Consider the following 24,466-nt stretch of genomic DNA (forward strand, 5'->3'; position numbering starts at 1 on the left):
TTTTAAAATATAATTATTAAATAATAAATTTAAAATTTTCTATTATCAAATGCATCATTGCATTTCCATCTCACTAACATAAGAACTTAAAAATAATTTACTAATATTTGAATGTGATATCATTTGTATTTTGCAATAATAAAATTAATATTTTATTTCTGAACAAATTTGTTATCAATATTCACTCATTTGCGTCGTTTTTCTTTCCAAAAACGGTAAAATAACGGATGTCGTAAAAAATACGACGCGCTCGTTCTCATGTAAAATTCACAAGCGCGCGTGCTGGAAGGTTAACTATTCTAAGCGTGTAGCCGTACAAACCATTAGTCTCTGTTGTTAAAAAAAAATAGAGAATCGGCATGCATGTTCCATAAACTCCCAAAAAATTAAGGCCGTTAGGGACACTAAATTTGGAACTTAATCCTCCACTCAAACATGAGCAACTAGAAGCCCGAGTTCTAAATTTATTGTCTTTTTAAATTTATTTTATGCTTTTTAAAAAATTAGTGGAATTTTGTTTAATTTTTTATTTCTTTTTGTCATCAATTTAAAAGGAAAGTAGAACTTTTTTAATTTAATCAACAGAGTCGGCAGGGTAAAAGAAAAATTTTGCCGCTGCTGCACAAAATGAAATATTTTTATCTTCCACGCGCCACTGCTCGTTTCAAAACTCGCCTCGCAACCTTAGCAGCCATCTTACCTAAATGCCGTTCAGCTGTAAGTTATAAACAGTTACAATTTTGAGTCTTCCATGCAGAAGTCTCTTTTGCTGAGGAAATTTGTGGAAGTACGATTCAAAATGGGAGCTTCTGTGAGGACACACGCACAGAAAAATAATTTAACGCTATTTAAGGCAATTTAAGGAGTTATAGTTTTAAGCCTTCGATCTCGTTTACTTCGATAAGGGGCATTGTGGAAAAAATATTCGAAATACAAACGTTTGAGAGGGCACAAACTGACACAAAAGTAAATTTTGCCTTAAGAATATTTAAGATAATTACGCTTGCAGTCGTTTCTCTAAATGACATTTACAGGAAATCTTGTTTTTCAGCTGCAGAAGTGCAAATGAACCTTCGAAACTTAGTCTTGCAAGTTTAACAATATTACGCTAATTCTTATTCGTTGTACTCCTCCAGCAAACGTTCTTCAAGCACTCAATCTTTATTCATGGAAGTTCCTATTAAAAATGTATATATATTGAGCGCGTTTCCATTCGTATAGGTAGAAGGAAGGATAAATCGTTTTACCTATAAGAATGGCAACGTGTTCAACAGCGGAAAAAAGAAAGATCGCGTGACCACTTCTTGGAGCGACACTAGACATGAGCCGCGATGAAGTTTGAAAAATGAAAGAACGCTGAATGATTATTATGATGTTCCGTTTCTCATGATTGCATGGGCCAACTTTCCTTTCTTATTTCTTTTTATTTTTACGCATTATCTTTATATTAATTATGTCTCTTTTTCCGCGTGGTTTTGTAATTAAGTTACTAAATATTACTAAAGTCGCCTTCTGTAAGGCTTGCTATAGCTTTAAGGTTAGAACCACTCCATATACATATGCAGATATATATACAATATAAGATGCAATATATACATATTTCAATTATTAATATATCATGAAAGAAGGGAAAGCTTACATTATTTCGTGAATTCAAAATTGGGCAAATTTGTTTTTGAGTTTTAATTCAAGGTATGCATTTTCATTTTGAATGAAAAATTTGAAATTGCACTTTTCGAAACAAACTTTGTAACGAAGAATTAACTTATCAAATGTAATATTCAATAAGAAAAGTTGCTGACCACCAGTTTTTTCGTGTCGTATATAACTCTGAAAAACTGCGTCGGGAAGTGGAATTCGGAACAAGTTCTCTGCAAAGGTTTGAATGAAAACTGTGATGTCTCTTCCAGGCAAAGCGGTGGTTATGAAACATAAAATAGATCAATGTTTCCCCTGTAGTTAGGTACTTAGTACGGTGGCCGTGATATATTTTGGAGCATTGATTTATGATGTTACTGAAGACTCTTCGCTTAAATTGAAATTGAAAGGTATTGCAACAAAATTCAAAATCCTAATGCATTTTTTTGGAAAAATATGCTTAAACCAACACGTTTTTCATTTTGACATACAATTAGCAAGTGGATATTTTTGGAAGTCTTTACAGAAATTTAAGTTAGCCTAGATATAAAACACAGTTACATTTCATTCTGAAACTAATTTAAACATTAATCGCAATGATTTAGCAATCAAGGCTGTTTAAATTTTTCCCAAATATAAATTGGAATTTCTAATAGATCTTTGTATATATTCTTTGCAAGAAAATTTCCGCATTTTAATTTAAAAAATGCCAATCATTTATGAAATGGTGATTACTGGGCCTAGTCGTGGAAATCCTTTAGAAACACATTAGAAGCAGGGATAACATATTATAAATGAAATATTTCAATAAAGAAAAATATAGGAAATAATAAAATAGCTTTTAAATATAATTTGTCGGAGAACAGAGGTACCATCGTATCTGCATAATATTGCAATTCATGAAGAGTTAAACTTTGAAAAGCATTGCACCTTCTACTGCCATTCGTCCAAAAATTTCCATATCAAAATGAGAAGCATTCCTAATTGAGAAATAAGAATTAACAATTTTATAATAAAACCCAAGTTTTGAATATACGAATGTTATGAATTGGAGTAGATATGTTTAACATCATGATTGAAGATTTCTTTTCAAAACTGTACAAATGATTCTGTCTCTGTAATTGTAAACTTGTAATTTATAGGTAGAAACTGTGTTTCTATGACCAAGCTTTTTTCGAATACTCCATCATGAATTCGGTTGACTGTGTCTTAACAATATCAAATTAAACAACATCTCTGCAAATCAAAAAATAAGAATATTTTGAAAAAGTGTTGAAAAACTGGAACCACATTTTGAAAAGTTAATTAATGAATAAATTAAATAATATGAATCTTTCCTTGCAAATTTGAGCGAGTGGCTACCACTGCAGGCTATGGTAGTTTGATCAGATTCAAATCCCAGTGAACAGATATTTTGCTTATTCGTTTAGATCTTTTTCCTAGCCAGTTTGGGAACCAGTTTCATTACAGCTGCCTGCACGAAATACTTCCCTACGCGAAATGCCCAATTTACGCCGCGGATAGAGAGCACAGTGTGGTTATAATCGAATAATCCAAATTATTTCCTTTATTTACTGTTTTTTTGCGGAAAAATAGAGTGTTCTCTTAAAAGAAGGAATTTCATAGGTTATACAGGACTTAATAAACTAAAATAATAAAATAAAAATGTGCAACTAAATGAATCATGTTCTTTGATTCAAAAAACTTATTAAAAACTGAATTTAAACTGATTTAGCAGCTTCATTGATAAGTTGAATAAATAACACCTTGATGGTTGAAAACGGTTCCAGAAATATGATTGATCCGCTTGCAATTTTGTAAATTTGAGAAAAGCGTTTTTCAGTAAAATATTCCTTCCTTGTCTGTATACAACCAGTACAGTAGCTTCGCACTGAACCTCAATGCATTGTCAGCTGATACGAAGTACAATGTAATAACTAATTCCAGGTATTAAAGACAGAACTAGTCATATAAAATTATCTAGAAGATAGAAGGGATGAACATGTAATGGATGTGATCGTATTGAAGAAAGGTCCGATATAGAGAAAGCATTTGAAGTCTGTCTTTCTTATGCGTATGCAGCGATAATATTTTACATGTAAGCTTTCTGGGAAAAAAAAGTATTCAAACTAATTACTAATTATTTGTTTATTTTCTTCTTAACAGTTATTTTTTTGGTAACTATTTTCAAGAATGATGTACACAATGTACACAAATTTGGCAAGGAATGGCCCAAAGTCGGAAGACATGGCAAAGATTTGGTGAAATAGTTTTCAAGTCCCTGTATAATTGTAAGTGGCATTTTAATTGAATTACTCTAATTTATCCCTAAATGTAACAGCAATTTTACCCGGCCTTTATATTTCTTCCAGTAATTTCGAGAAGTGGAAGGTACTTGAGATTTCTCTACTTGCGGGTAAAATCTATACTAGACTTGGTAGAGCATGAGTTTCTAAGCAGTTAGTTCAGAGTGACTTTGCAGTATTCAGATAAGCGATAAAGCTTTGTCTTTTAGATTCACTTTGCATTGCGTTGTGTTTCACGTTTTTAATAGTTTCGAGAGTAACTACTGATCCTGTTCTGGAATACTGAGAAGAGTTGTATGAGTGCTTTTATAGAAAATTCCAGAAGTGTAAAATGTTTATTTAGCAACTGTCAAGCTATCTTGGTTCCATGTACATTCAATCTATAACGAACACGTACGCAAGACACATTTATTGTTGTCAGAATTTAGGTTGGAACCGGCGCTTTCTTTTGAGAACCAGAGGCTACATTTTGAAGCTCTATCTGGCGTGTTTGATATGCGGCTTCGCGAGAAGTGTTTAAAAGTCTGTAGTAGGCTAGATTTAAGATTTGGTCAATAGAGGCCCAGGGAAGCACTGCAGGAGATCACGACGGACGTTGAAAGGCTATTTCATCTCGTCTTTTCTGACTGCTCATCAGAAATAATGGAAAGCATGTCCTTGCAGAACTTCATCGATGGCATCTGGGACCCAGAGATATAGAAAGCCCTGAGAATGGAAGCTATCAAAGTTTTTAAAAAGCTTTAGTGTATGCCATGAAATTGTGTATGCAATAAGATCATTGATACTGAACCCGACGCTACTACCATCCTTAATGATCTAGTTTAACAGTTGGAAGTTAAACTCATCTAAAGCCTGCATTATCCTTCAAAATGTGTCTGGGGGTAAAATCGATATTGATGGAAAGTTATACCTCAATATTATGTCTAGAAGAGATGCATCCAATTATGCGGCAAAAGTAGCAACTATTACAGACCCTTGCAAAATCGGATTAGATTTTCAATGGAACTAAAATTTGTTCTTGTACGTTAAAAATAACGAAATGCATTCTTCCATTGAGGCCATAACTGTGTTCGGAATAAAGGTTGAAGAAAATTAATTGGCCCACCAAATAATAGCTGAAGACGATATCACAGAACCGGCAGAAACATAATTTTTATTACTTGCGTTCGTAGCTGAAATTAGAAATTTCCTAAAAACTGTAACAGCCCAAAAGAAGTAATAGTAGCCTCAGCACTAGTCTACGTTTCGAAGAACGTGATCCCGGTGTGATTTTTCTAACGTATGTGATAAGGAGAAAGTCATTAGAAAAGGTGAAGTAATTTTCGCATGTACTTAATTCACCTGCTTTAAAAGAACCAATAATCCTTCAAATTCTGTGTATTCGGAGAGCCTAATATCAAAGTTATTTCAGAATGCATAATTTAGCACTGAAGAGAAGAGTGCTGTAGAGAGGGTGCTTAAAGAATTTCCAAGATATTTCTTCCTGCTCATCTTCCTGTACAAGTCGAACCTGTTTGACTCAGTATATATATTATCTCATACAGCATACAGGGATCATCTCCAATGCAATCTATCAACATCCAAGACATCTACCGATTGGTAAATAGGAAGCGGAGAGAAACCTGTTAAAGGGCAGGCAAAGAAAACCAAGTAATCGCACGTTCAGCAAGTCCTTGGGCCTTTTCTATCGTCTTGGTCCAAAAGAATGGTGTCGGACTAGATTTTGCCTTGAATGTCCTCTTCAAATAGGAAATTACCTGAAAGATGCAACAAAGAAGGGGCAACATAGTTTCCGTATAAACCGCAATGAATCTTTTTATGGTTTTTATCAATGATTATATATGTCATAAAGTGGAACGTGAATGTGAGATTATGTCAGCCGCACGAATACCAAGAAGAATTCATTAGAATATATTATTTCTCCAGTTTGTTCTTTTTTAAAAAATTATTTATCATTGTTAATGTGGGATAGAGCTTTTTTATATTTTTGGATTGATCTTTCTAATAAAGCCATGTGTAACAACATATTTTTTCTTTAAAAAAAAAAAACTGTCAAAAGTCTTTGGGAAATAAATTTTTCTTCACTGAGCAATCATCCTGTCTGAAGTTTGCATGAGGGCAAATAAGTAATATTTTGCTGAAGAATTTCTTTCTTCCGGATTATTAAACTTGAAGGCAGAGCCATTTCTTTTTCTGTGGTGTTAAGATCTATTTCAGAGATCTCATTTTCAACGTAAAGTTAATCAGATTGAAATTATTTTAAATAACTTATTTTTCTTGGTGTTTTCAATCAAAAACATAATTTACTTTCGAGCATTGGGTTTTCATTCTTTGAGTTTGTTACGTGTTGCTAAAATTGTAAGTTTATAACTTGTAATAAAGATCTTGGTCTATTGCATGTAACAAGCATTGTATCAGATTACTTGATTTTGTTAAAGAGACTAAAATAATGTTCTCTTGCAGAAAGGTCTAGCAAATACTGGCTAGTTTTCACGTTACATATCAGCAAACGATGAAAATGAACAAATAGAATGTCAGTTATCCGGGATTTGAACCCAGATTAGAACTACTATGTCCAGCAGTGGTGACTGGTATTCGCCGATTGTTACACAGGAAGAGTCACAAGACCTTTAGTTAATGTTTTTATATTTCTTCAAAGTGTTTTTCATTTGTTACAGAAATTAAAAGGAATTTAATAATATTTTGCAATGAACTTGTACATTAAATTACTAATGCATTATGCGAATAAAACGAAGTTTCATAATTCAGAATGTTTTTATCGTTATTCGCTGAATGAAGTCGAACGTTGAGAGCTGGAGAACGAATCGCTATAAATTTTTGAACAAAAACTGAATTCTGAATTTGTAACGTTCAAGTCTATTTCAGTTTCAAAAATTTTGTATTTGAAATATTAAAAATTTTACAATATCTAGAAGAAATTAAATTTGATTTTAAAATTTGATTTGAGGATTTTAAAAATTTTTGGTAAATGGGCTTCTAGAACTCACGGTATTTTCCTTTGCGTAATTCAATTCCGTAGACGCAATCCAAGTTCAAGATTATTTTCTAGAAGCATCACCAACATTTGTATATTTCTAATGTTTGATTTAATGTTGTAGCAACTGTTGAACAAGGGACACTATGTGTTACTTTGAAACAGTATTACAGATAGCTAACCCTGTTCGGAAACCAATAAGATTTCGTTTAGAAAGCCTGACCCCGGTGAAATTAAAATTAGGAAAAAAGAAGAATAACACCATAATTTAGACACAATAACACGCCGAATAAATACTAATTCAGAAGTCAAACAACAAAAATCAGCGTTAATTCACAAAATTTTCACAGGACTAGTTTCGATGGTTTTATAGGAAATAATGTTTAGATAAGATAAGAAAGCCTGGACAAGAATAAGCAAGTGGCGCCATCTGTTGGCGAAACCAGAACTAAAACATAATTTCTCTAAAAGCCGAAGGCAAATTTGGATTGGAATTAGGATCGTTAACTAGAACAGAAAGATTTTTATGAATGTGAAATGCCTCTAGAAAATCCAGTTCTCCAATGGAAGATGTTTTTTGAATAATTTTGGCAGCAAAAAAATTGAAAGTGTGATTTTCGGACCAACAATGTTGAGCAACAGAAGACTTCTGTGTTTCCTTTTTTCTAACATATGCCTCATGTTCTTTGACGCGAAATTTTAAGGCTCTCTTAGTTTGGCCAATGTAAATTAAACCGCACTGGCAAGGAATCCTATAAATACCCCAGGAATTCATATCCGGAATGGGGTCCTTGAGTATAGAAGTTGGAATTTTATTGATGGGAGAGTAAACAACCCGAAAGTTAAATTTCTGCAAAATATGTGCAACTTTATAGCTAATTGATGGAAAGAAGGGAATGACAACAGAATTTTTATAATCTCCTAAAATAAGAGTGTGGCTTTTAGTGTGTTGAGATGAGAATTTTTTAACTGCTTGATTAATAATGTTGGGTGAAAAGCCCCTGTCAATAGCTATTGCTTTTAAATAATTTAGTTCTTCATCAAGGGCTAGTTTGGAGGAGCAAACTTGAAGAGCACGGAAAACATAGGAATAAAATGAAGCTAACTTTTGTTTTCCAAAATAAATATTACAAGCAAACTGAGGGATTAGCCATGGGAAGCCCCCTCAGTCCCATCCTGGCTGATATCTACATGCATTATTATGAATCAAAATTGTTTGAAACTTTAAACTTCTCGGCATGGTTCCGCTACGTAGACGATACTTTTACCCTGTTTGAAGGTAATAAAGATGATTTAAATAAAGTTCTTTCAACAATGAATTCTATTGATCCTGCTATTCAGTTCACTTTTGAACTTGAGACTTGCAATTCTCTTCCGTTTCTCGACATTCTGGTCACACGTAACACATCCAACTTCAGTACTACAGTTTACCGTAAACCTTCATCGGTTTGCCTTCCACCACACTTTAAATCATGTCATCCGACTAAACAAAAGTTAGCTTCATTTTATTCCTATGTTTTCCGTGCTCTTCAAGTTTGCTCCTCCAAACTAGCCCTTGATGAAGAACTAAATTATTTAAAAGCAATAGCTAGTGACAGGGGCTTTTCACCCAACATTATTAATCAAGCAGTTAAAAAATTCTCATCTCAACACACTAAAAGCCACACTCTTATTTTAGGAGATTATAAAAATTCTGTTGTCATTCCCTTCTTTCCATCAATTAGCTATAAAGTTGCACATATTTTGCAGAAATTTAACTTTCGGGTTGTTTACTCTCCCATCAATAAAATTCCAACTTCTATACTCAAGGACCCCATTCCGGATATGAATTCCTGGGGTATTTATAGGATTCCTTGCCAGTGCGGTTTAATTTACATTGGCCAAACTAAGAGAGCCTTAAAATTTCGCGTCAAAGAACATGAGGCATATGTTAGAAAAAAGGAAACACAGAAGTCTTCTGTTGCTCAACATTGTTGGTCCGAAAATCACACTTTCAATTTTTCTGCTGCCAAAATTATTCAAAAAACATCTTCCATTGGAGAACTGGATTTTCTAGAGGCATTTCACATTCATAAAAATCTTTCTGTTCTAGTTAACGATCCTAATTCCAATCCAAATTTGCTTTCGGCTTTTAGAGAAATTATGTTTTAGTTCTGGTTTCGCCAACAGATGGCGCCACTTGCTTATTCTTGTCCAGGCTTTCTTATCTTATCTAAACATTATTTCCTATCTTGTTCATTTGCGGTTTTGCAGCTGAAGATGATGGTTCGGTAAAACCATCGAAACTAGTCCTGTGAAAATTTTGTGAATTAACGCTGATTTTTGTTGTTTGACTTCTGAATTAACACCATAATTTGTCAATGATCTTGACTTTATGAGTAGCTGTTTGAAAGATGATCAAATTCCTTTTGTCCAAATACTAATAATAACACATAAATACTAATACTAACACATAAAAAAAGAAAAATGTTAAAAAACATGTTAAGGTCGGCAGATTGATGCATGACATGTAAAGGTCTTATATGGAAAGAAATGAAATGTCAGAAGGAAAATAAAAGTATTGCGGTTTGAAGGTAAATGTGGGTATGAAAAAGGAAAAAGTTTTAATTTGGACATTACAGTATAAAACTAATTAAGCCATATTGATGAGGTGAAAATTGTCCCTAGGCGCACCAGCACACAAGTGGTTATAGTCGGTGAACGCTGATAGTTCGAAGGATGTTTTAAATCCTGGAGAACGGGATCACTGTATGGGTTTCCTTGTGGGTTCCCCCCATGTATGACATATATACGAGCAAGTTCCCCTTAGAAAGTTCTCCAGGATGCAACACTCTCCTAATGCAGAATACAGATATCATTCGAATGCTTTGCCATAATGGAATAAACCATAGCAATATAGTAATAATATATAATACCATAATTTAAGTATATTTTAAAATTTCAGTTTAAATTTTACTTTGTTCTAAAATTTAATAGTTTCCTATCTTTTATTTTAAATTCTTGTAAAATTTTATCTAGGATATCATTTTTTCTTCTAACCCTTAATTTTAAATTATATAAATATAAACCTTGTAATATGCATACGATGTAAGATCTTTTTAAATTTTGAGTTATTATAGAGTGCTAGATGTTTTAAGAATAAAATTTATAATTTGTTTATTAATAGGCAGATGAACCAAAAATTGTCATTTTAACTTGAAGATTTCACAGGAAACGTAGCATAACTATTTAATGAATTTTATTCAAACTTTCGCGATTAACTATTTCATGTAAGTAATAAGATATTTCCCAAATTACAGAATTTCACTATCGATCAGTATTATTGGTACTGAATTACGCAGTCTTGCGATAATTTCGCAGTAAGAGGACTCTCTGCGATCATCATCCAGGGTTCCAGACCGTCATCCAAGATTTTATACATTTCAGCCGGAATAGTTGTTAGCCACGCTGACTGCCATACCGAAGGACCCGGGTTCGAATCTCGGAGAAAATATCAATGTTTGTAAATGAATATTGTACCTGCAGTACGAGAGCATTGCAAATATCCGCGCGAGCGAAGAGTCCTCTGTATACGTTGCATCTAGTGGAAGATTGGAAAGAGACCGTCCGACAAAGCTCCCCGGGGTAGTCCCGCTCAAAATTATGCACCGAACTGAGCAAAGTCGTAGAATCACCTGTTTGGTGTCAGTGATTCTAGCCAAAGACAGGTGCGAACCTGAATTCTTGCCACGATGGCTTTCGTGGGCTTGATCTGATTCTGACAAGCGAGATTAGTAACAACAACAACTATTTTATTACAACAAATCGTCGTTTGAGATTTGTGTTTTATTTTCGATCATAAATAACAAGAATGGCTCATTCAACACTTATTTGGATTTTTACGAAACCTGCTTTGTGATTACTCTTAAATAGTTGTAAGGGGCACTATTTCTTCACTCTGATAACTTTTCAAGAAAATCTCTGATGCCCCTTTACTAACTTTTAAGCAAATGAATGCAGCATATACAGGTCAGACTGTCAAAATAGTTCGGAAATTTAGATCTTCAAATTTGAAAAAAAAAAAAAAAAGTATTTCTTCATAAAATGCATCTAACATGGGAACAAGTTACGTTCGGTAATGCCAAGGATTTTTAAAATTATAGTTACGGTTTGAGATTATATTTATCATGAAAAAAATATTATAACCAATTTGTTACTCATTAGTTTTTCCCTATACTCTTGCGCTATATACGTTTTAAACTTTGAGACGTCAAATTCTATGCTCAAAGGGATGGAATGTTAAATGAAACTGCTTTGCGTAGTTTAGTCAGAGCGGTGGCTTTTGCTTAAATTGAGTTTTTGCTGTTTTATTTTTTCATGGTACTTTTCAGAGCAAAGCCGTTTAAGAACTTAATTAGAAAATTTGATTTAATGCGTGTGCGTTGAGGATTCAACATTTGACGTAAAATTAAAACAATTTTAAAAAACTTCTGTAATCTCTATCTAAGCATGCATTCGTTGATATTTCACTCAAGATAGCTGTTCTGAAGCTGTGCAGAAAGGTGTTGTCAATTAAAACATTTCAATAACAATTTAGGCTTTCTGTTAAACATTCAAATCTTAAAACGTATAAGTACGTCTAACGTGAAAGGTATTTATATAGATTTGTTAGCAAAGTTCGTACATTGTATCTTCATGAAGATCTGTCCTATTTCTTTCTGCGATTCGACCTGGATCAAACTACCAGTCTTCAGCAGTTTTAAACCTCTGCTTCTGGTGGATTCGATTCTATAAGCAAACAAAGACAAAATATTTAATTTTTCACCTGCTCTAATAATACACGAAACTGCATATTTACCCTAGCAAATAATCAAACGAACCGAAATCATACTCGGACACTCCCTTGAATACAGGCATTCAGCAGTTACAGCAAACAGACTCTTACCTGTTTGATGATTTAAGCAACAACTGCAAGCATTTAGCCACCAAGGACCGCACTGGAACAAGATATTTTATTTCGAGATATAATTTTGAATATAAGTGCTAACGCATGAGTTTCGAAATAAGCAAATCAGATTACTTGCGTATATTTCATTGACAATTCTCCGGTTTTCTGAAAGAAATTTTTGAACTCCCCTTCTAAGAGAGAAATGTACGCATTTGACTGCGATATTTCTAATTTGCTTAATGCGTGCTTTATATAAGAAAGCGCATCGCAGATGTATAAAATGTAAATGAATCTATCATTTACTTGATTAATTCGGCGAGCCGTCACTGTCTAATACTAATGATGGCTGATGACAAGAAATAACTTAAAAACATACTTAAGTGATTATATAACATTATTAACTTGTGATTTTTGAATATAGTGATAGCGAAGGAGAATTAATTTTCCATTTTACTTGACATTTTACGCATAAAATTTCATTGTAAATGTTGAATGTAATTACAACAAATCATAAATTTCAGATACTATTCGACATTAAATTTGGGAAACAAATACTTTAATGTCTGGTTCGAACGAATTGGTTGAAATTCTCAGGGACATCTCAAGACGTTTATCCGTTGTTCTGGTTCTAAGTTTACTGTTAGTTTGCTTCGCTATTGAAAATATTTTTCACACACATAACATACTGCCGAATAGTCATGACAAAGAATAACGCGTGACTATGCTTTGAGGCATATTTATATCTTCCAAGGCATAATTTATAAAATCCAACAAAGACATGATATAAATTTTTCCTTAAATTGAATATCAGATAGCAAATCTGTCCATTATATTCGAAGATTTGTTGAAAATACCAATATCGATTGTAAGAAGAATAGAAAGATACAAAATTTTTTATTTGTTTGTAGAGACATTAGGCATTTTTGAAGCAGCAGTTGTGACAAAATGAGCAATGCCCGGCATATTTCCCAAGTGCATATCAGCGTAGCCGCTAAGGGAGGGTTTCTAAAATGGACCAATGAGCTTCTGTTGTCCTTGTGACGCTAAATCTTCTTGCATGTCTTTTTGCATGTTGTTTACGTTTTATTTTACATTTGCGTTGCAGTTATAAATGTGTGGTGTAATAGCAGAAAATCTCAAAAGTGCTTTCGTTTCATGAGTTTAACTAATCGCTGACAGTTCACTTTCGAGATTTTTAGCACGCATTAATATTTGAATTGATGTTCGCAGCATATTATCGATCTTTACATTCAGAAAATAACTCAAGTTTCAGTTAGCCTCGGATATTATGCATTTACTAACACCTGTGGATCAAGAGAATTCAAGTTTATAGTTTTTTTTATTTTAATAATTGAGCTGGGAGTGTTACAATGAATCTAATGTTTTCTTATTTCAGTGCTTGCATTCTTTTGATTTTTGAACTGTAAGGGTCAGAATACATATTGTGTATGACCTGATTATATCCATTGTAGCATTAAAATTATATATAAATAAATTGAATATATTCTTTATGAATAAGATAAATTCATTCTGTTTGATGAGTATTTCTTGTGCAGACAGTACATTTTAAGAGCAGTTATTAAATGGGAAATTGAACACACTAAATGCATACGAATGCAAATTAGTAAAGTTCACTTTAATAATTCTGCATTGGCAATTATTATAGAACATCTTTTTCATATAAACTGCAATAAAAAGTGCTGACTTCTTTTTACATATATAAAATTGGTGTAAATATTTTTCTCATATGCATAGTTTTATGTAAAGATAGCCTTTTGGCTCAGATGTTTATTACATATTTCTTTCTTCATCTTATTTACCACTTATTAAGTAACATTTCACATGGATATTTTTGCGGAGTGTCCAACATGCATTTATATTTATTACAAATTCTTTCAACCGGGTAATGAAATCTTCACAATTGCTTATATTTGATCTAACTTCGCAATGAAAAATTTCAGAAGAAATCGACTATTCTTTAATTATTTTGTACAGAAGATAGTGTGGCAAAATATTTTCAACCGTCTTGCTAAAATCTTAAAACACACGAAAGGTCATGTAACGTGACAGAAAGAGTACTGGATACCCATTGGTCCATCCTAGAAGCCACTATCTCGGTGACTACATAGATATGCACTTGTGGAACATGTCGCCGAGACTCGAACCACGGACCTCTCGAATACACGCCGAGAATGCTGACCACTACACCTCGAAAGCATGCTAAGAAGGTGGAAGAAATACCTTATATTAATTACCTTATATTACCCTTTTAAAGGGTTAGTGGTGATGAAGGGCCCAAATCCTGGTGGTGGAGAATTATCATACACCACCTTTTTTAGTTCGGGCGTCACTGTGGGGTCGTTAAGTATATTTTTAGAACAGAAGAGATGAAAAATTAGCAATGCCCTCGCCAGGACTCGAACCACGGATCTCTCCAATTCGCGCCGAGCGTGCTGATCACTACACTACGAAGGCATGCTAAGAAGGCGGGAGAAATACCTTATAACTTTTCCGTAAATCTTGAAATTTATTTTCATTTTCGTGCAAAAAATGAAAAAGAAAGGCTGCATATTTCTTCCCATTTTTACAGTTACGTTTGTCAAACGTGTTGATATGTAAATAATTATATGCGTTTAATTGGGAATGCTGAGCGCAATTGTAGAGTACGTCATCGAGAATGTATCATCGAGAATGTAGACGTAAGCGAAGCGGAAGGAAAATATCAAGGCCCGGGCCTTGATATTTTCCTTCCGCTTCGCTTACGTCTCATTTATACTTGCTTTCGTTCATAAATTTGGACATCCTTCTTTTGATCCTTCGTTATTGACGCTGTTTTTGAGTGGGAACCTAGGCACCTCCTATTGGACCATGTCCATATCAGGGTGATATGGCTTTATTTTAAATTCCAGCTGCCCATAATTCTAATGTAATCTTTAAAATAAGTTGAACTAAAGGATAATCTAACAAATAAAAGAACAATTTTATAGGAAAAAAAGTTCCAAATTCTCTCCGAAGCAATTTGAAATGTCAGGAGAATTCCTGAGTTTTCGCAAACTGAAATTTTTAACGGCTACCAAGTGAATTAACAAATTTCAGATATACTTGTACTTATTTTTTAATTCCCGTTACACATGGTGCCTAATGATTCACGTTTTAATATATTTATAAGTTATATTAACTACATTTACGGGAATAATATATTTCCCAGTCGTTCTACTCCAGTCTGAGCCATAATGTGATCAAACATTACCTTAATGTTTGAATCACAGAAATTAAACTCTTCTTACCTTAACTCTGATCAATCTTTAGTTTTGGATAACAAAAATTTTGTTGACTGCTTAAACAAACTCCATAATTTTATACATACTTAGACATACTATGTCTACGTCCATTTTGTGCGACCCATTGCTTTTTCAAAAAATTCGAGTCTAAGCAGAACGTTTACTTCGACTCCCTGCGAGTGAAGTCTATTAGAAGACGTATCTGTCCATTTGCTGACGAATAAAAGGCTAAGGATTCTTTTAGCAAATTAAAGATGTAAATCTTGTGATGTAAATAAAAATTTCTTCGAAGCATATCGTTACTGATGGAAGTCCTTGAGCTTTTTAAATAACAATAAACATTCCTTTATTTCCAATTGAAAGCTTGCGTTGAAACATTAAAACTGATTTTAAATTTCGAAAGCGGGATAAAAGAATTTCACATTTAGAAAGTTTGCGACAACTATTTATATGTTTCACTTACATTTACATTTACATTTTTATGTCTGTTTGTTTCACACAACACTTACATTTTGATGTAAGCAATTCTTTATTGTCGCCACAATTTTTGCTCAGATCAGAAAGTTTTAACTCTTTAAAAAACAAGCGTAACCTAAACTACATGCATTTAAACTACACGCGGCAAAAGTTAGAATTTAACTCGGTAATGGGGTGTTCGACACTACCTCAGTAAAAGGTAGTTAATGCTAAATCCATTGGAGGGCCAAAAAAATAGTTGCACTGTTAACTGGTAAGCTACGCAAGAGTAGTGTGAACCTATAATATGTTAAACTTTCAGTTAAACTTGGTGTTTATAATACTTCAAATTTAATTGTAAGCGAAAGTAAACTCATCATTTGTGTTGTATTTTCGGTTATAAACCACAGGAATGGCTTAATCATTTTTTATTTGGATTTATCACCGAACTTACTTTGCCATTGCATTTAGTAGTTGTTAAATTGACTAATACTTCAAAAGGTTAGGATAATTTTCAATTTTAACCCGTTATGTTGTGTGTTCACAGTTTTTTTTTTTTTTTTCATTGTAAAAAGGTTTACCCAACTCAAGTGAACATTGTTTGTAATTAGACTTCCTTACATTATCTGCTATTTGAAGTTAAAAATAGAATATAAATTCCGAGATGATGATACAACATATTAGACTGAAACTTTCTGAAAAATTAGCATTTCATAGGATGTAAAAACACGAAGCCTAAAAGCTAGTGGTCTTAATCTAGAGGCCGTTGGTATAATTTTCACCACCAGCGAATACATTTTCCGTTTAGTTAATTCGCATTATTATGGCATTAATTATTATCTCAATGATTTGTAGAAATTTTAAGATTTAAATGTTTTTACGTCCTCTTTCACATTAGTTTGATTACCATTAAAAATGAACATGAGTAACTCCTCTGCAAAATATGCACCTTATTCAAAGATTACAAATCATGGAATAAGATTACAAGTACAGCTATAAATCTTACTCAAAGATATGAAGTTACCTCTTTGATTATTATATAACCTAGCTTTTTGTTGGCTTGTATAATGATGATTCAAGTTTCAGTGTTTTTCCAGTATTAAATTTAGTGCGCATATTAGTGCGCACATTGATTACAGACATACTGTTTACAAAAGGAATTTTAAAGAAAAGAAGCGTTTTAAGAAAATTCAGATCAGTTTTTCTTTGACAGTGTGACTCAATTTCTCATTCCTATTTGAGTCACCTAAATAATGTCTGACTTGTAGTGATTAATATTAAAATATGAAATCTAAATGTCTCTGTTTCTATAAAATGTATTATATTGTCGTTCATTACTTTTGGTCAATATCAGCATTTATCTCTGATAACATATTAAGGAAGTCTGTAATAACCCTTTACTAGCTTTTAAACAAATGAATGCAGCTTATACAAGTTGGGCTCTCAAATACTTCGTAAATTGTGTTCTTAAAATTATTAAAAATATTTTGTATTTCTTTATGAAATGCGCCTGACACGGAAACAGGTTTTCATTCGATGATGCCATAGTTATTAATAATGTATTTACAGTTTGAGTTTAGAATTATTATGAAAAAAATGCAATCAATTCGTTACTCACTAGTTTTCTCATATAGCCTTGCACTTTACGTAATTTAAAATTATATATGGGTGCGAGGACCAACAAATATTACATTTTTAAAAAAAGAAACTGCACTGCGTATAAGAGGCAGAGCGGTGGTTTTCGAATAAAATATTTTACACGTATTGCATTGCTTTGTGCTTAAAATTGTTTCCTCGGTCGTTATTCACCGCAAGTACTTTCAGGCAGTTAGTTTAGATATCTGTTTTAGAACGTGCGCGACAATGGTTCTGCTCTTGATATAAATTCGAAAGAATTTAAAAGAAAGTCTAAAAGTTCTTTTCTAAGGATGCATTCTCACTATTAAGCGTAAATTGACATACTTCAAGCAAAAGAAAATTAAGAAATTAGCAGTTTCAAGATTTTAAAATATTAAAAAAAAACGAATTTAGGCTTTAGAGAAAGGGGCAGCAATTATCATAATAGGATACTCGCCTTAATACAAGCATTCAGCAGCTATATTATAGACACTATCTGTTTGACGCTTTAATCCAGAGGAGTCTAGCTTCCCTGGTCTACACCGGAAGAAGAGATATTTTGGTCTACACAAATAATTCCTAATATCAGTAGCTACTCATGACCTCTCAAATAAGCAAATCACATACTATTAGCATAGGTTTACAAAATTCTCAGATTTTTTTCTGGTTTGACTGCTGAAAGAAATTTTTTAAATTTCCCTATAAGCGATAAATTTACGAAGTTGACTGCATTATTTCGAATTTGCACAATATGTACTGTATATAAGAAATCGCATAAATAGAAAATTTAAGTAAATCAGTGATTTACATAACTTATCTGGCGAGGCAGCACTGCCTTACTATAAGGGTGGATGATGACAAAAGTAGCTTAAAAATATATTAAAATAATTAAAATTCTTTATTAATTTATGATTCTTTTAATGTAATGATAGGAAAATAGAATAATTGACATTTTACTTTACAATTTAAAAACAAAATTTAATTGACAATTTGTTTGTCCTTGCAAGAAATATAGTTTATGTAATTTTCCCTTTAAATTTGTGAATATCTGGTTTGATTGAAGTGTTTGCATTTCTTAGGGAGTTCTCAAGATGTTTGTTCCGTTCTCTGGTTCTGATTTTCCTCTTAGTATGCTTTACTATTGAAAATATTTTTTATCAAATATACTAGCTTCCAAATAATGATGACGATAAATAACATATGACTATGAGGCATATTTACTTCTCGTTAGGCATGATTTATAAAATTCCAGTCAAAGGACATCATCAGTTTTCTCTGATCTGAAAGTCACATAGTAATTCTGTGTATTCTGTTGAAAATTTGTTGGCAATATCTATATCGACTGTAAATAGATTCGCAAATTTGCATAAAATATTTTTTTCCGAAAGTAATGAAATGTGTTTTCATATTTTTGTGACAAACCAAAAAAGAAATTCTGCCTATTTCTTCCCATTTTTAAGGCTATGTGCGCCCACATGGTTGAAATGCAAATAAATGTGTGCATTTATTTGGGCTTCCTTTAATCTCCCCATTCAGCACGCGATTTATTTCCTTCCATATCGAAGCGACAAACAGAACTTTGTGCGTGTTGAAGGCCAATCCTGAATCTCGATCGCAAACGTAAAATATGTCAACAGGGACAGGTTCTTGTTACATCTCTGACGGTTCTTCGTTCGCACTGATACTTGCTTTGGGCCGCGCGCTTTGGTCAGAGACTACTTATTGTTATTTACCTTCAATGAAGACTTTTTAGGACTTTTATTCACTTTGTGATCCCCCTGGAAATTTTCGAAAGGGAGAAAATTAATTCAGATTGTGGTCGCGACCCACAGTTTCAATACCACTGTTTTAAATCATTTGCAATTTCAACTTCGACAAATGTGAACAGATTCATAAAGTAGATTCATAATGCAGTTATTGTATTCGCATTCTGATGTAAAATATAAATTAAAATTTCCGATTTACTTTTAATAAAAGTAAAAAATCTGGGGGATAAAGGAACTTTAGTCTCGGGTAATAAACTTAAATTAAATTAGGATACGAAGAGTGCATTTGTATTTTCAAATAAATACGATTCTGAAGTTTGGCAGTTTGAATGAATGGAACTTGAATGAAAATTTGCAAAGCTGTGAATGAAAATTCATTTTTGCTTTAATGATTTTTTTAAAAAGTCATTTATGTACATTCATAGTCATCTATTCTTAGAATATTTTAATTGCACCATTAGGTTTACTTTTAAAACAGATTAAAAAAGAAAAAGATTAAAACCCATTGTAAACCTGAAAATGTTACGTTAGAGGATTTTAAAATTTTGGTTGAATTTAAAAAGTTCAGAATTGAAAGCCTCCATTTTCTACCATTCTAAACCTATAATACGAATGAAACACTAATCATTTAAGCAAACATTCTAGAATTAGAGGCCGTCGAAGCAATGTTACGTGACTTGCGGATGCATTTTCCGTTCAGTTAATTAGCTTTTTTTAATGGTAGATTGTGAACAATTACAAATGTAACCCAGTCCATTAATCTATATAAGGCCGGATGTGGTGGTCTCTTTACTATGGAGGCACCTAATAGGTGGACCACCATCGCCTTTCCTATGAAGGGACGGACAGTTACAACCATGCCCTCTCCGGGATTCGAACCCAGGCCCTTCGGTATCGCAGTCAGCTTCCCTGCCCACTATACCGACTAGGCGGCGTTAATTAGCAATATTAGAACATTAATTTTTATGACAAGAAATTGAAAAAAATTTAAGATGTTGATTGTTTTCAGCCCAGTTTCACATTATTTTGATTACCATTAAAAACGAACATGATTAAGGCTTCTGAAAATTTGCAAACTCTGACATAAATTCAAATTAAATACTTGAAGATACAGATTTGATTATTAATATAAATCGGCATTACAATCTTTGTTAGAATACCTTGTTTTCTTATTCAGTGTTTTACTTTAAATGCAGCTTGTATATTGATAACTGAAGTCTCAGGGAACTTCGAACATTAAATCAGTGCTCACATTGATTACAGCCGTGTTGAGTAAGAAAACATCTTGCAACAAAACGCAGATTATTATTTTTTTCACAGTCAGAATCAATTGTCCGTACTTAGTTGAATCACGTAAATGATGTCAGATTTGTAGAAATTTATATAAAAATATTAACATTTAGACTCGGTTGTGGAAGAAATCTCACCTTGTTTTTTATTTATAAAGAAATGCACGATATTCTCCTTCATTGCTTTCGATCAGTATTTTATTTATCTGTGATAACTTTTTGAGGAAATCTGTGATAATGATTTACTAACTTTTAAACAGATGAATGCATATTACGCATATTGGACTGTCAAATACTTCGGAAATTTAGTTTTTCGAATTTCAAAATTCTTCTCTACTGTATAAGTAGTAATTCCCAGTAACCTACAATTATCCAACTGTGGGTATGTTGGTGAGAAAACCGTCACTGAGTTCTCGAGTCACGTGAACATGAGTATGATTAAAGGGGGGACGCTTAATGATCTGTTGTAGGAATTTTGTGGAAACATTTGTGTGGGACAAAACACACATCACTCTGAGAGAACAAGTTTAAATTATTATTAGGTCTCAGCCAAAATATCTGTATGTGAAACGTCGAAGGAGTATTTTATTCATTTCTGTAAGCATTTATTTACTTGTACACCAAAGGATTTCTGTCTAAAACTCTCCACAGCTTTAATATTTATTGGTACTTCTTGCAGACCTAAATAAGATCTAATTAGAAAATAACGCACAATCTAAATTAGATTTTAAAATTACCTTCATGAAAGCTTACGATGAAAACAAACTGAAGAAACAACTTAAACACAAAACAATACAATACATAGTAGTATATTTCAGCGTTTCCCAACCTTTTTTGGCCAATGCACACTTGTCGCGGGGAAAACAATCACGAGGCACACCACCATTAGAAAATGTTAAAAAATTAACTCTGTGCCTATATTGACTATAATAAAGTAATTCTCTTGAATAGGAATCAAATAAGCACAAAGAAAGTATTTTATAATTACTTTATTATGAAATATTAAGTAAACAGAATAATGAAAAATTATAAAATACTTTCAATGCGAAACCTGGGCCTGTTTGGCTGAACACAAAGCTGATATTCTGGCTGGAATCGAAGAAAGACACACACGTAGCTCTTCGTCAACAGTTCTCAGTCTCTCTCTGTATTTGGTTTTCATAGCAATCATGCTTGAAAAGCTAATCTCACACAGATATGTAGTGGAAAAAGGGAGCAATGTCAAAATAGCTTTGTTTGCCAGAAGGGGGAACTCCTTGGTAGTATCCAACCAAAAACTGTCCAAAGGTAGATCAGCAAATCTTAGCTTGCAACCACGATTTTGTCTCAGTTCAATTAGTTCCTCCTGCTCCTGTAAAGTCATTTCCTTTCCAACAACTGATGCTGAGCTATAAGGGTCCCTAACCCAGTCAAGGCATTCAGTGGAGACTGAAGAGAAATAAAATGACAACTTCTCCTCAAGAGTTTTTAAATGCTTAACTATTATCTCACACAGTGCAGCAGTGTGAACACCTTGCCATTGCATGGTGAGTGTGAACATTTCAAGATTGCCACTTTACACGTGTTGATGCCTGAGTTGCACATTTGAACGGAATCCATTTATTTTATCTGTACTTGTAAGCAGGTTTTCATTTCGGCCTTCCATTCGGGTGTTCAATTCATTCAGATGATGAAATATATATGCCAGGTATGCCAGCCTTGCACACCACTCATCACTTGCAAGCTGCTTTGCGTAATCTGACCCCTCATTTGTCAGAAACACTTTAAGTTCCTCCCGCAGCTCATACACACGAACCAAGACCTTGCCACGCAACAACCACCGGACCTCCGTATGAAACAGCAAGGTTTTATGCTTTGCTCCCATCTCCTCACACAAAGCTGCAAATATGCGACTTTTCATGGGTCGTGACTTTACAATGTTTACCATGCGTACAACATCATCCAACACATGAACTAAGGCTGATGGTAAAGTCTTGGCTACGAGGGCCTCGCGGTGTAAAAAACAATGCGTAATAATCACATCTGGATTTCTTTCCTTCACTCTGCTTACAAAGCCTTTGGTGCGCCCGACCATGGCTGCAGCTCCATCGGTGCAGACACTTGTGCAGTTTTCCACTTAAGTCCTCCTTGTTCAAGGTATTCTGATGTGACCCGAAAAATTTCTTCTCCTGTTGTTTTTGCAGGATTCCTTGCATTCTGGTGTTCAATTCATTCAGATGATGAAATATATCTGCCAGGTATGCCAGCCTTGCACACCACTCATCACTTGCAAGCTGCTTTGCGTAATCTGACCTCTCATTTGTCAGAAACACTTTAATTTCCTCCCGCAGCTCATACACACGAACCAAGACCTTGCCACGCGACAACCACCGGACCTCCGTATGAAACAACAAGGTTTTATGCTTTGCTCCCATCTCCTCACACAAAGCTGCAAATATGCGACTTTTCATGGGTCGTGACTTTACAATGTTTACCATGCGTACAACATCATCCAACACATGAACTAAGGCTGATGGTAAAGTCTTGGCTACGAGGGCCTCGCGGTGTAAAAAACAATGCGTAATAATCACATCTGGATTTCTTTCCTTCACTCTGCTTACAAAGCCTTTGGTGCGCCCGACCATGGCTGCAGCTCCATCGGTGCAGACACTTGTGCAGTTTTCCACTTAAGTCCTCCTTGTTCAAGGTATTCTGATGTGACCCGAAAAATTTCTTCTCCTGTTGTTTTTGTAGGATTCCTTGCATTCTGGTGTTCAATTCATTCAGATGATGAAATATATCTGCCAGGTATGCCAGCCTTGCACACCACTCATCACTTGCAAGCTGCTTTGCGTAATCTGACCCCTCAATTGTCAGAAACACTTTAATTTCCTCCCGCAGCTCATACACACGAACCAAGACCTTGCCACGCGACAACCACCGGACCTCCGTATGAAACAACAAGGTTTTATGCTTTGCTCCCATCTCCTCACACAAAGCTGCAAATATGCGACTTTTCATGGGTCGTGACTTTACAATGTTTACCATGCGTACAACATCATCCAACACATGAACTAAGGCTGATGGTAAAGTCTTGGCTACGAGGGCCTCGCGGTGTAAAAAACAATGCATAATAATCACATCTGGATTTCTTTCCTTCACTCTGCTTACAAAGCTTTTGGTGCGCCCGACCATGGCTGCAGCTCCATCGGTGCAGACACTTGTGCAGTTTTCCCACTTAAGTCCTCCTTGTTCAAGGTATTCTGATGTGACCCGAAAAATTTCTTCTCCTGTTGTTTTTTCTGGAAATACCTTGCAAAAAAAGGAGTTTTCTCTAATTGCATCACCATCAACAAAACGCACATTAGCTAAGAGTTGAGCATGTCCACTGATATCAGTAGACTCGTCAAGTTGCAATGCAAATTTCTCACTGATACGGATCTTTTCCAAAACCACACTTTCGATGTCTGCAGACATGTCATTAATACGTCTGGAAATTGTGTTGTTTGAGAGAGGGACTTTGGCTATTTCCTTTGCTTCTTTAGGTCCGAGCATCTCCTCTACAATAGCTTTGCAGGCAGGAAGTAAAGTCTTGGCTACGATAATGTCTCTGCCACAGTGTGCGACTTTTTTGTCTTGGCTATAAGTTCAGCAACTTGATAGCTAGCTTTAAGAGCTCTTTCATTTACCTTTGTTGTTTTTCTCATAAAAGTTGCCTGTTTCTCCATGTTGTCACGCAGGGGAACAAAATAGTCCACATTCTTGTTTTGAAGCAAAGGGTGTTTCGTTTGGAGATGGCGTTTAAGTTTGCTTGGGACCATAGCACTGTTAGCTAGCTTTTCACCACATACCACGCACAGTGGAGTTGGTTTGTGTTCATCTCCAGTGAAAGAAAATCCAACTGAAATATAGCTGCCTTGCGCCAGAGAATTTAACCATCTTTGCTTTCTTTTGACCCCCACTCATACTCGGGCTCTCATCTGGCTCCAGATTTTGTTCAGAGTCCAGTTCTTTCCTTTTCAAAAACTTGTCCGTCACTGCAGTATCAGTGTCTCTCTCCTCACAGCAGCCGTTGTCTCTTTGACACTGTGTGAGGCGTCTGCCTGCTTCTCATGGGGGCGGGGACACGGCGGACACTTGTCAAGATTGGCAGGGGGAGGAGTTATAGCACTGCACAGCGCCGTGACCACCTATGACACTGGCGGGGGGAAT

General features: G+C 34.3%; 1 protein-coding gene across 1 annotated transcript; it reads right to left on the bottom strand.

The window, feature by feature from the left end:
• Positions 1 to 22,762: 22,762 nt before the first annotated feature.
• LOC146993860 (zinc finger BED domain-containing protein 5-like) lies at positions 22,763 to 23,809 on the bottom strand. The gene has a single exon (XM_085826258.1). The coding sequence runs from the start codon at positions 23,807 to 23,809 to the stop codon at positions 22,763 to 22,765; it is 1,047 nt and encodes a 348-aa protein (XP_085682384.1).
• Between the last annotated feature and the right edge of the window lie 657 nt (positions 23,810 to 24,466).

This window comes from Stegodyphus dumicola, chromosome 11, assembly GCF_044657685.1.
Source record: "Stegodyphus dumicola isolate Sdum_Otavi_A_Nest chromosome 11, ASM4465768v1".
NCBI classification, from domain to species: domain Eukaryota; kingdom Metazoa; phylum Arthropoda; class Arachnida; order Araneae; family Eresidae; genus Stegodyphus; species Stegodyphus dumicola.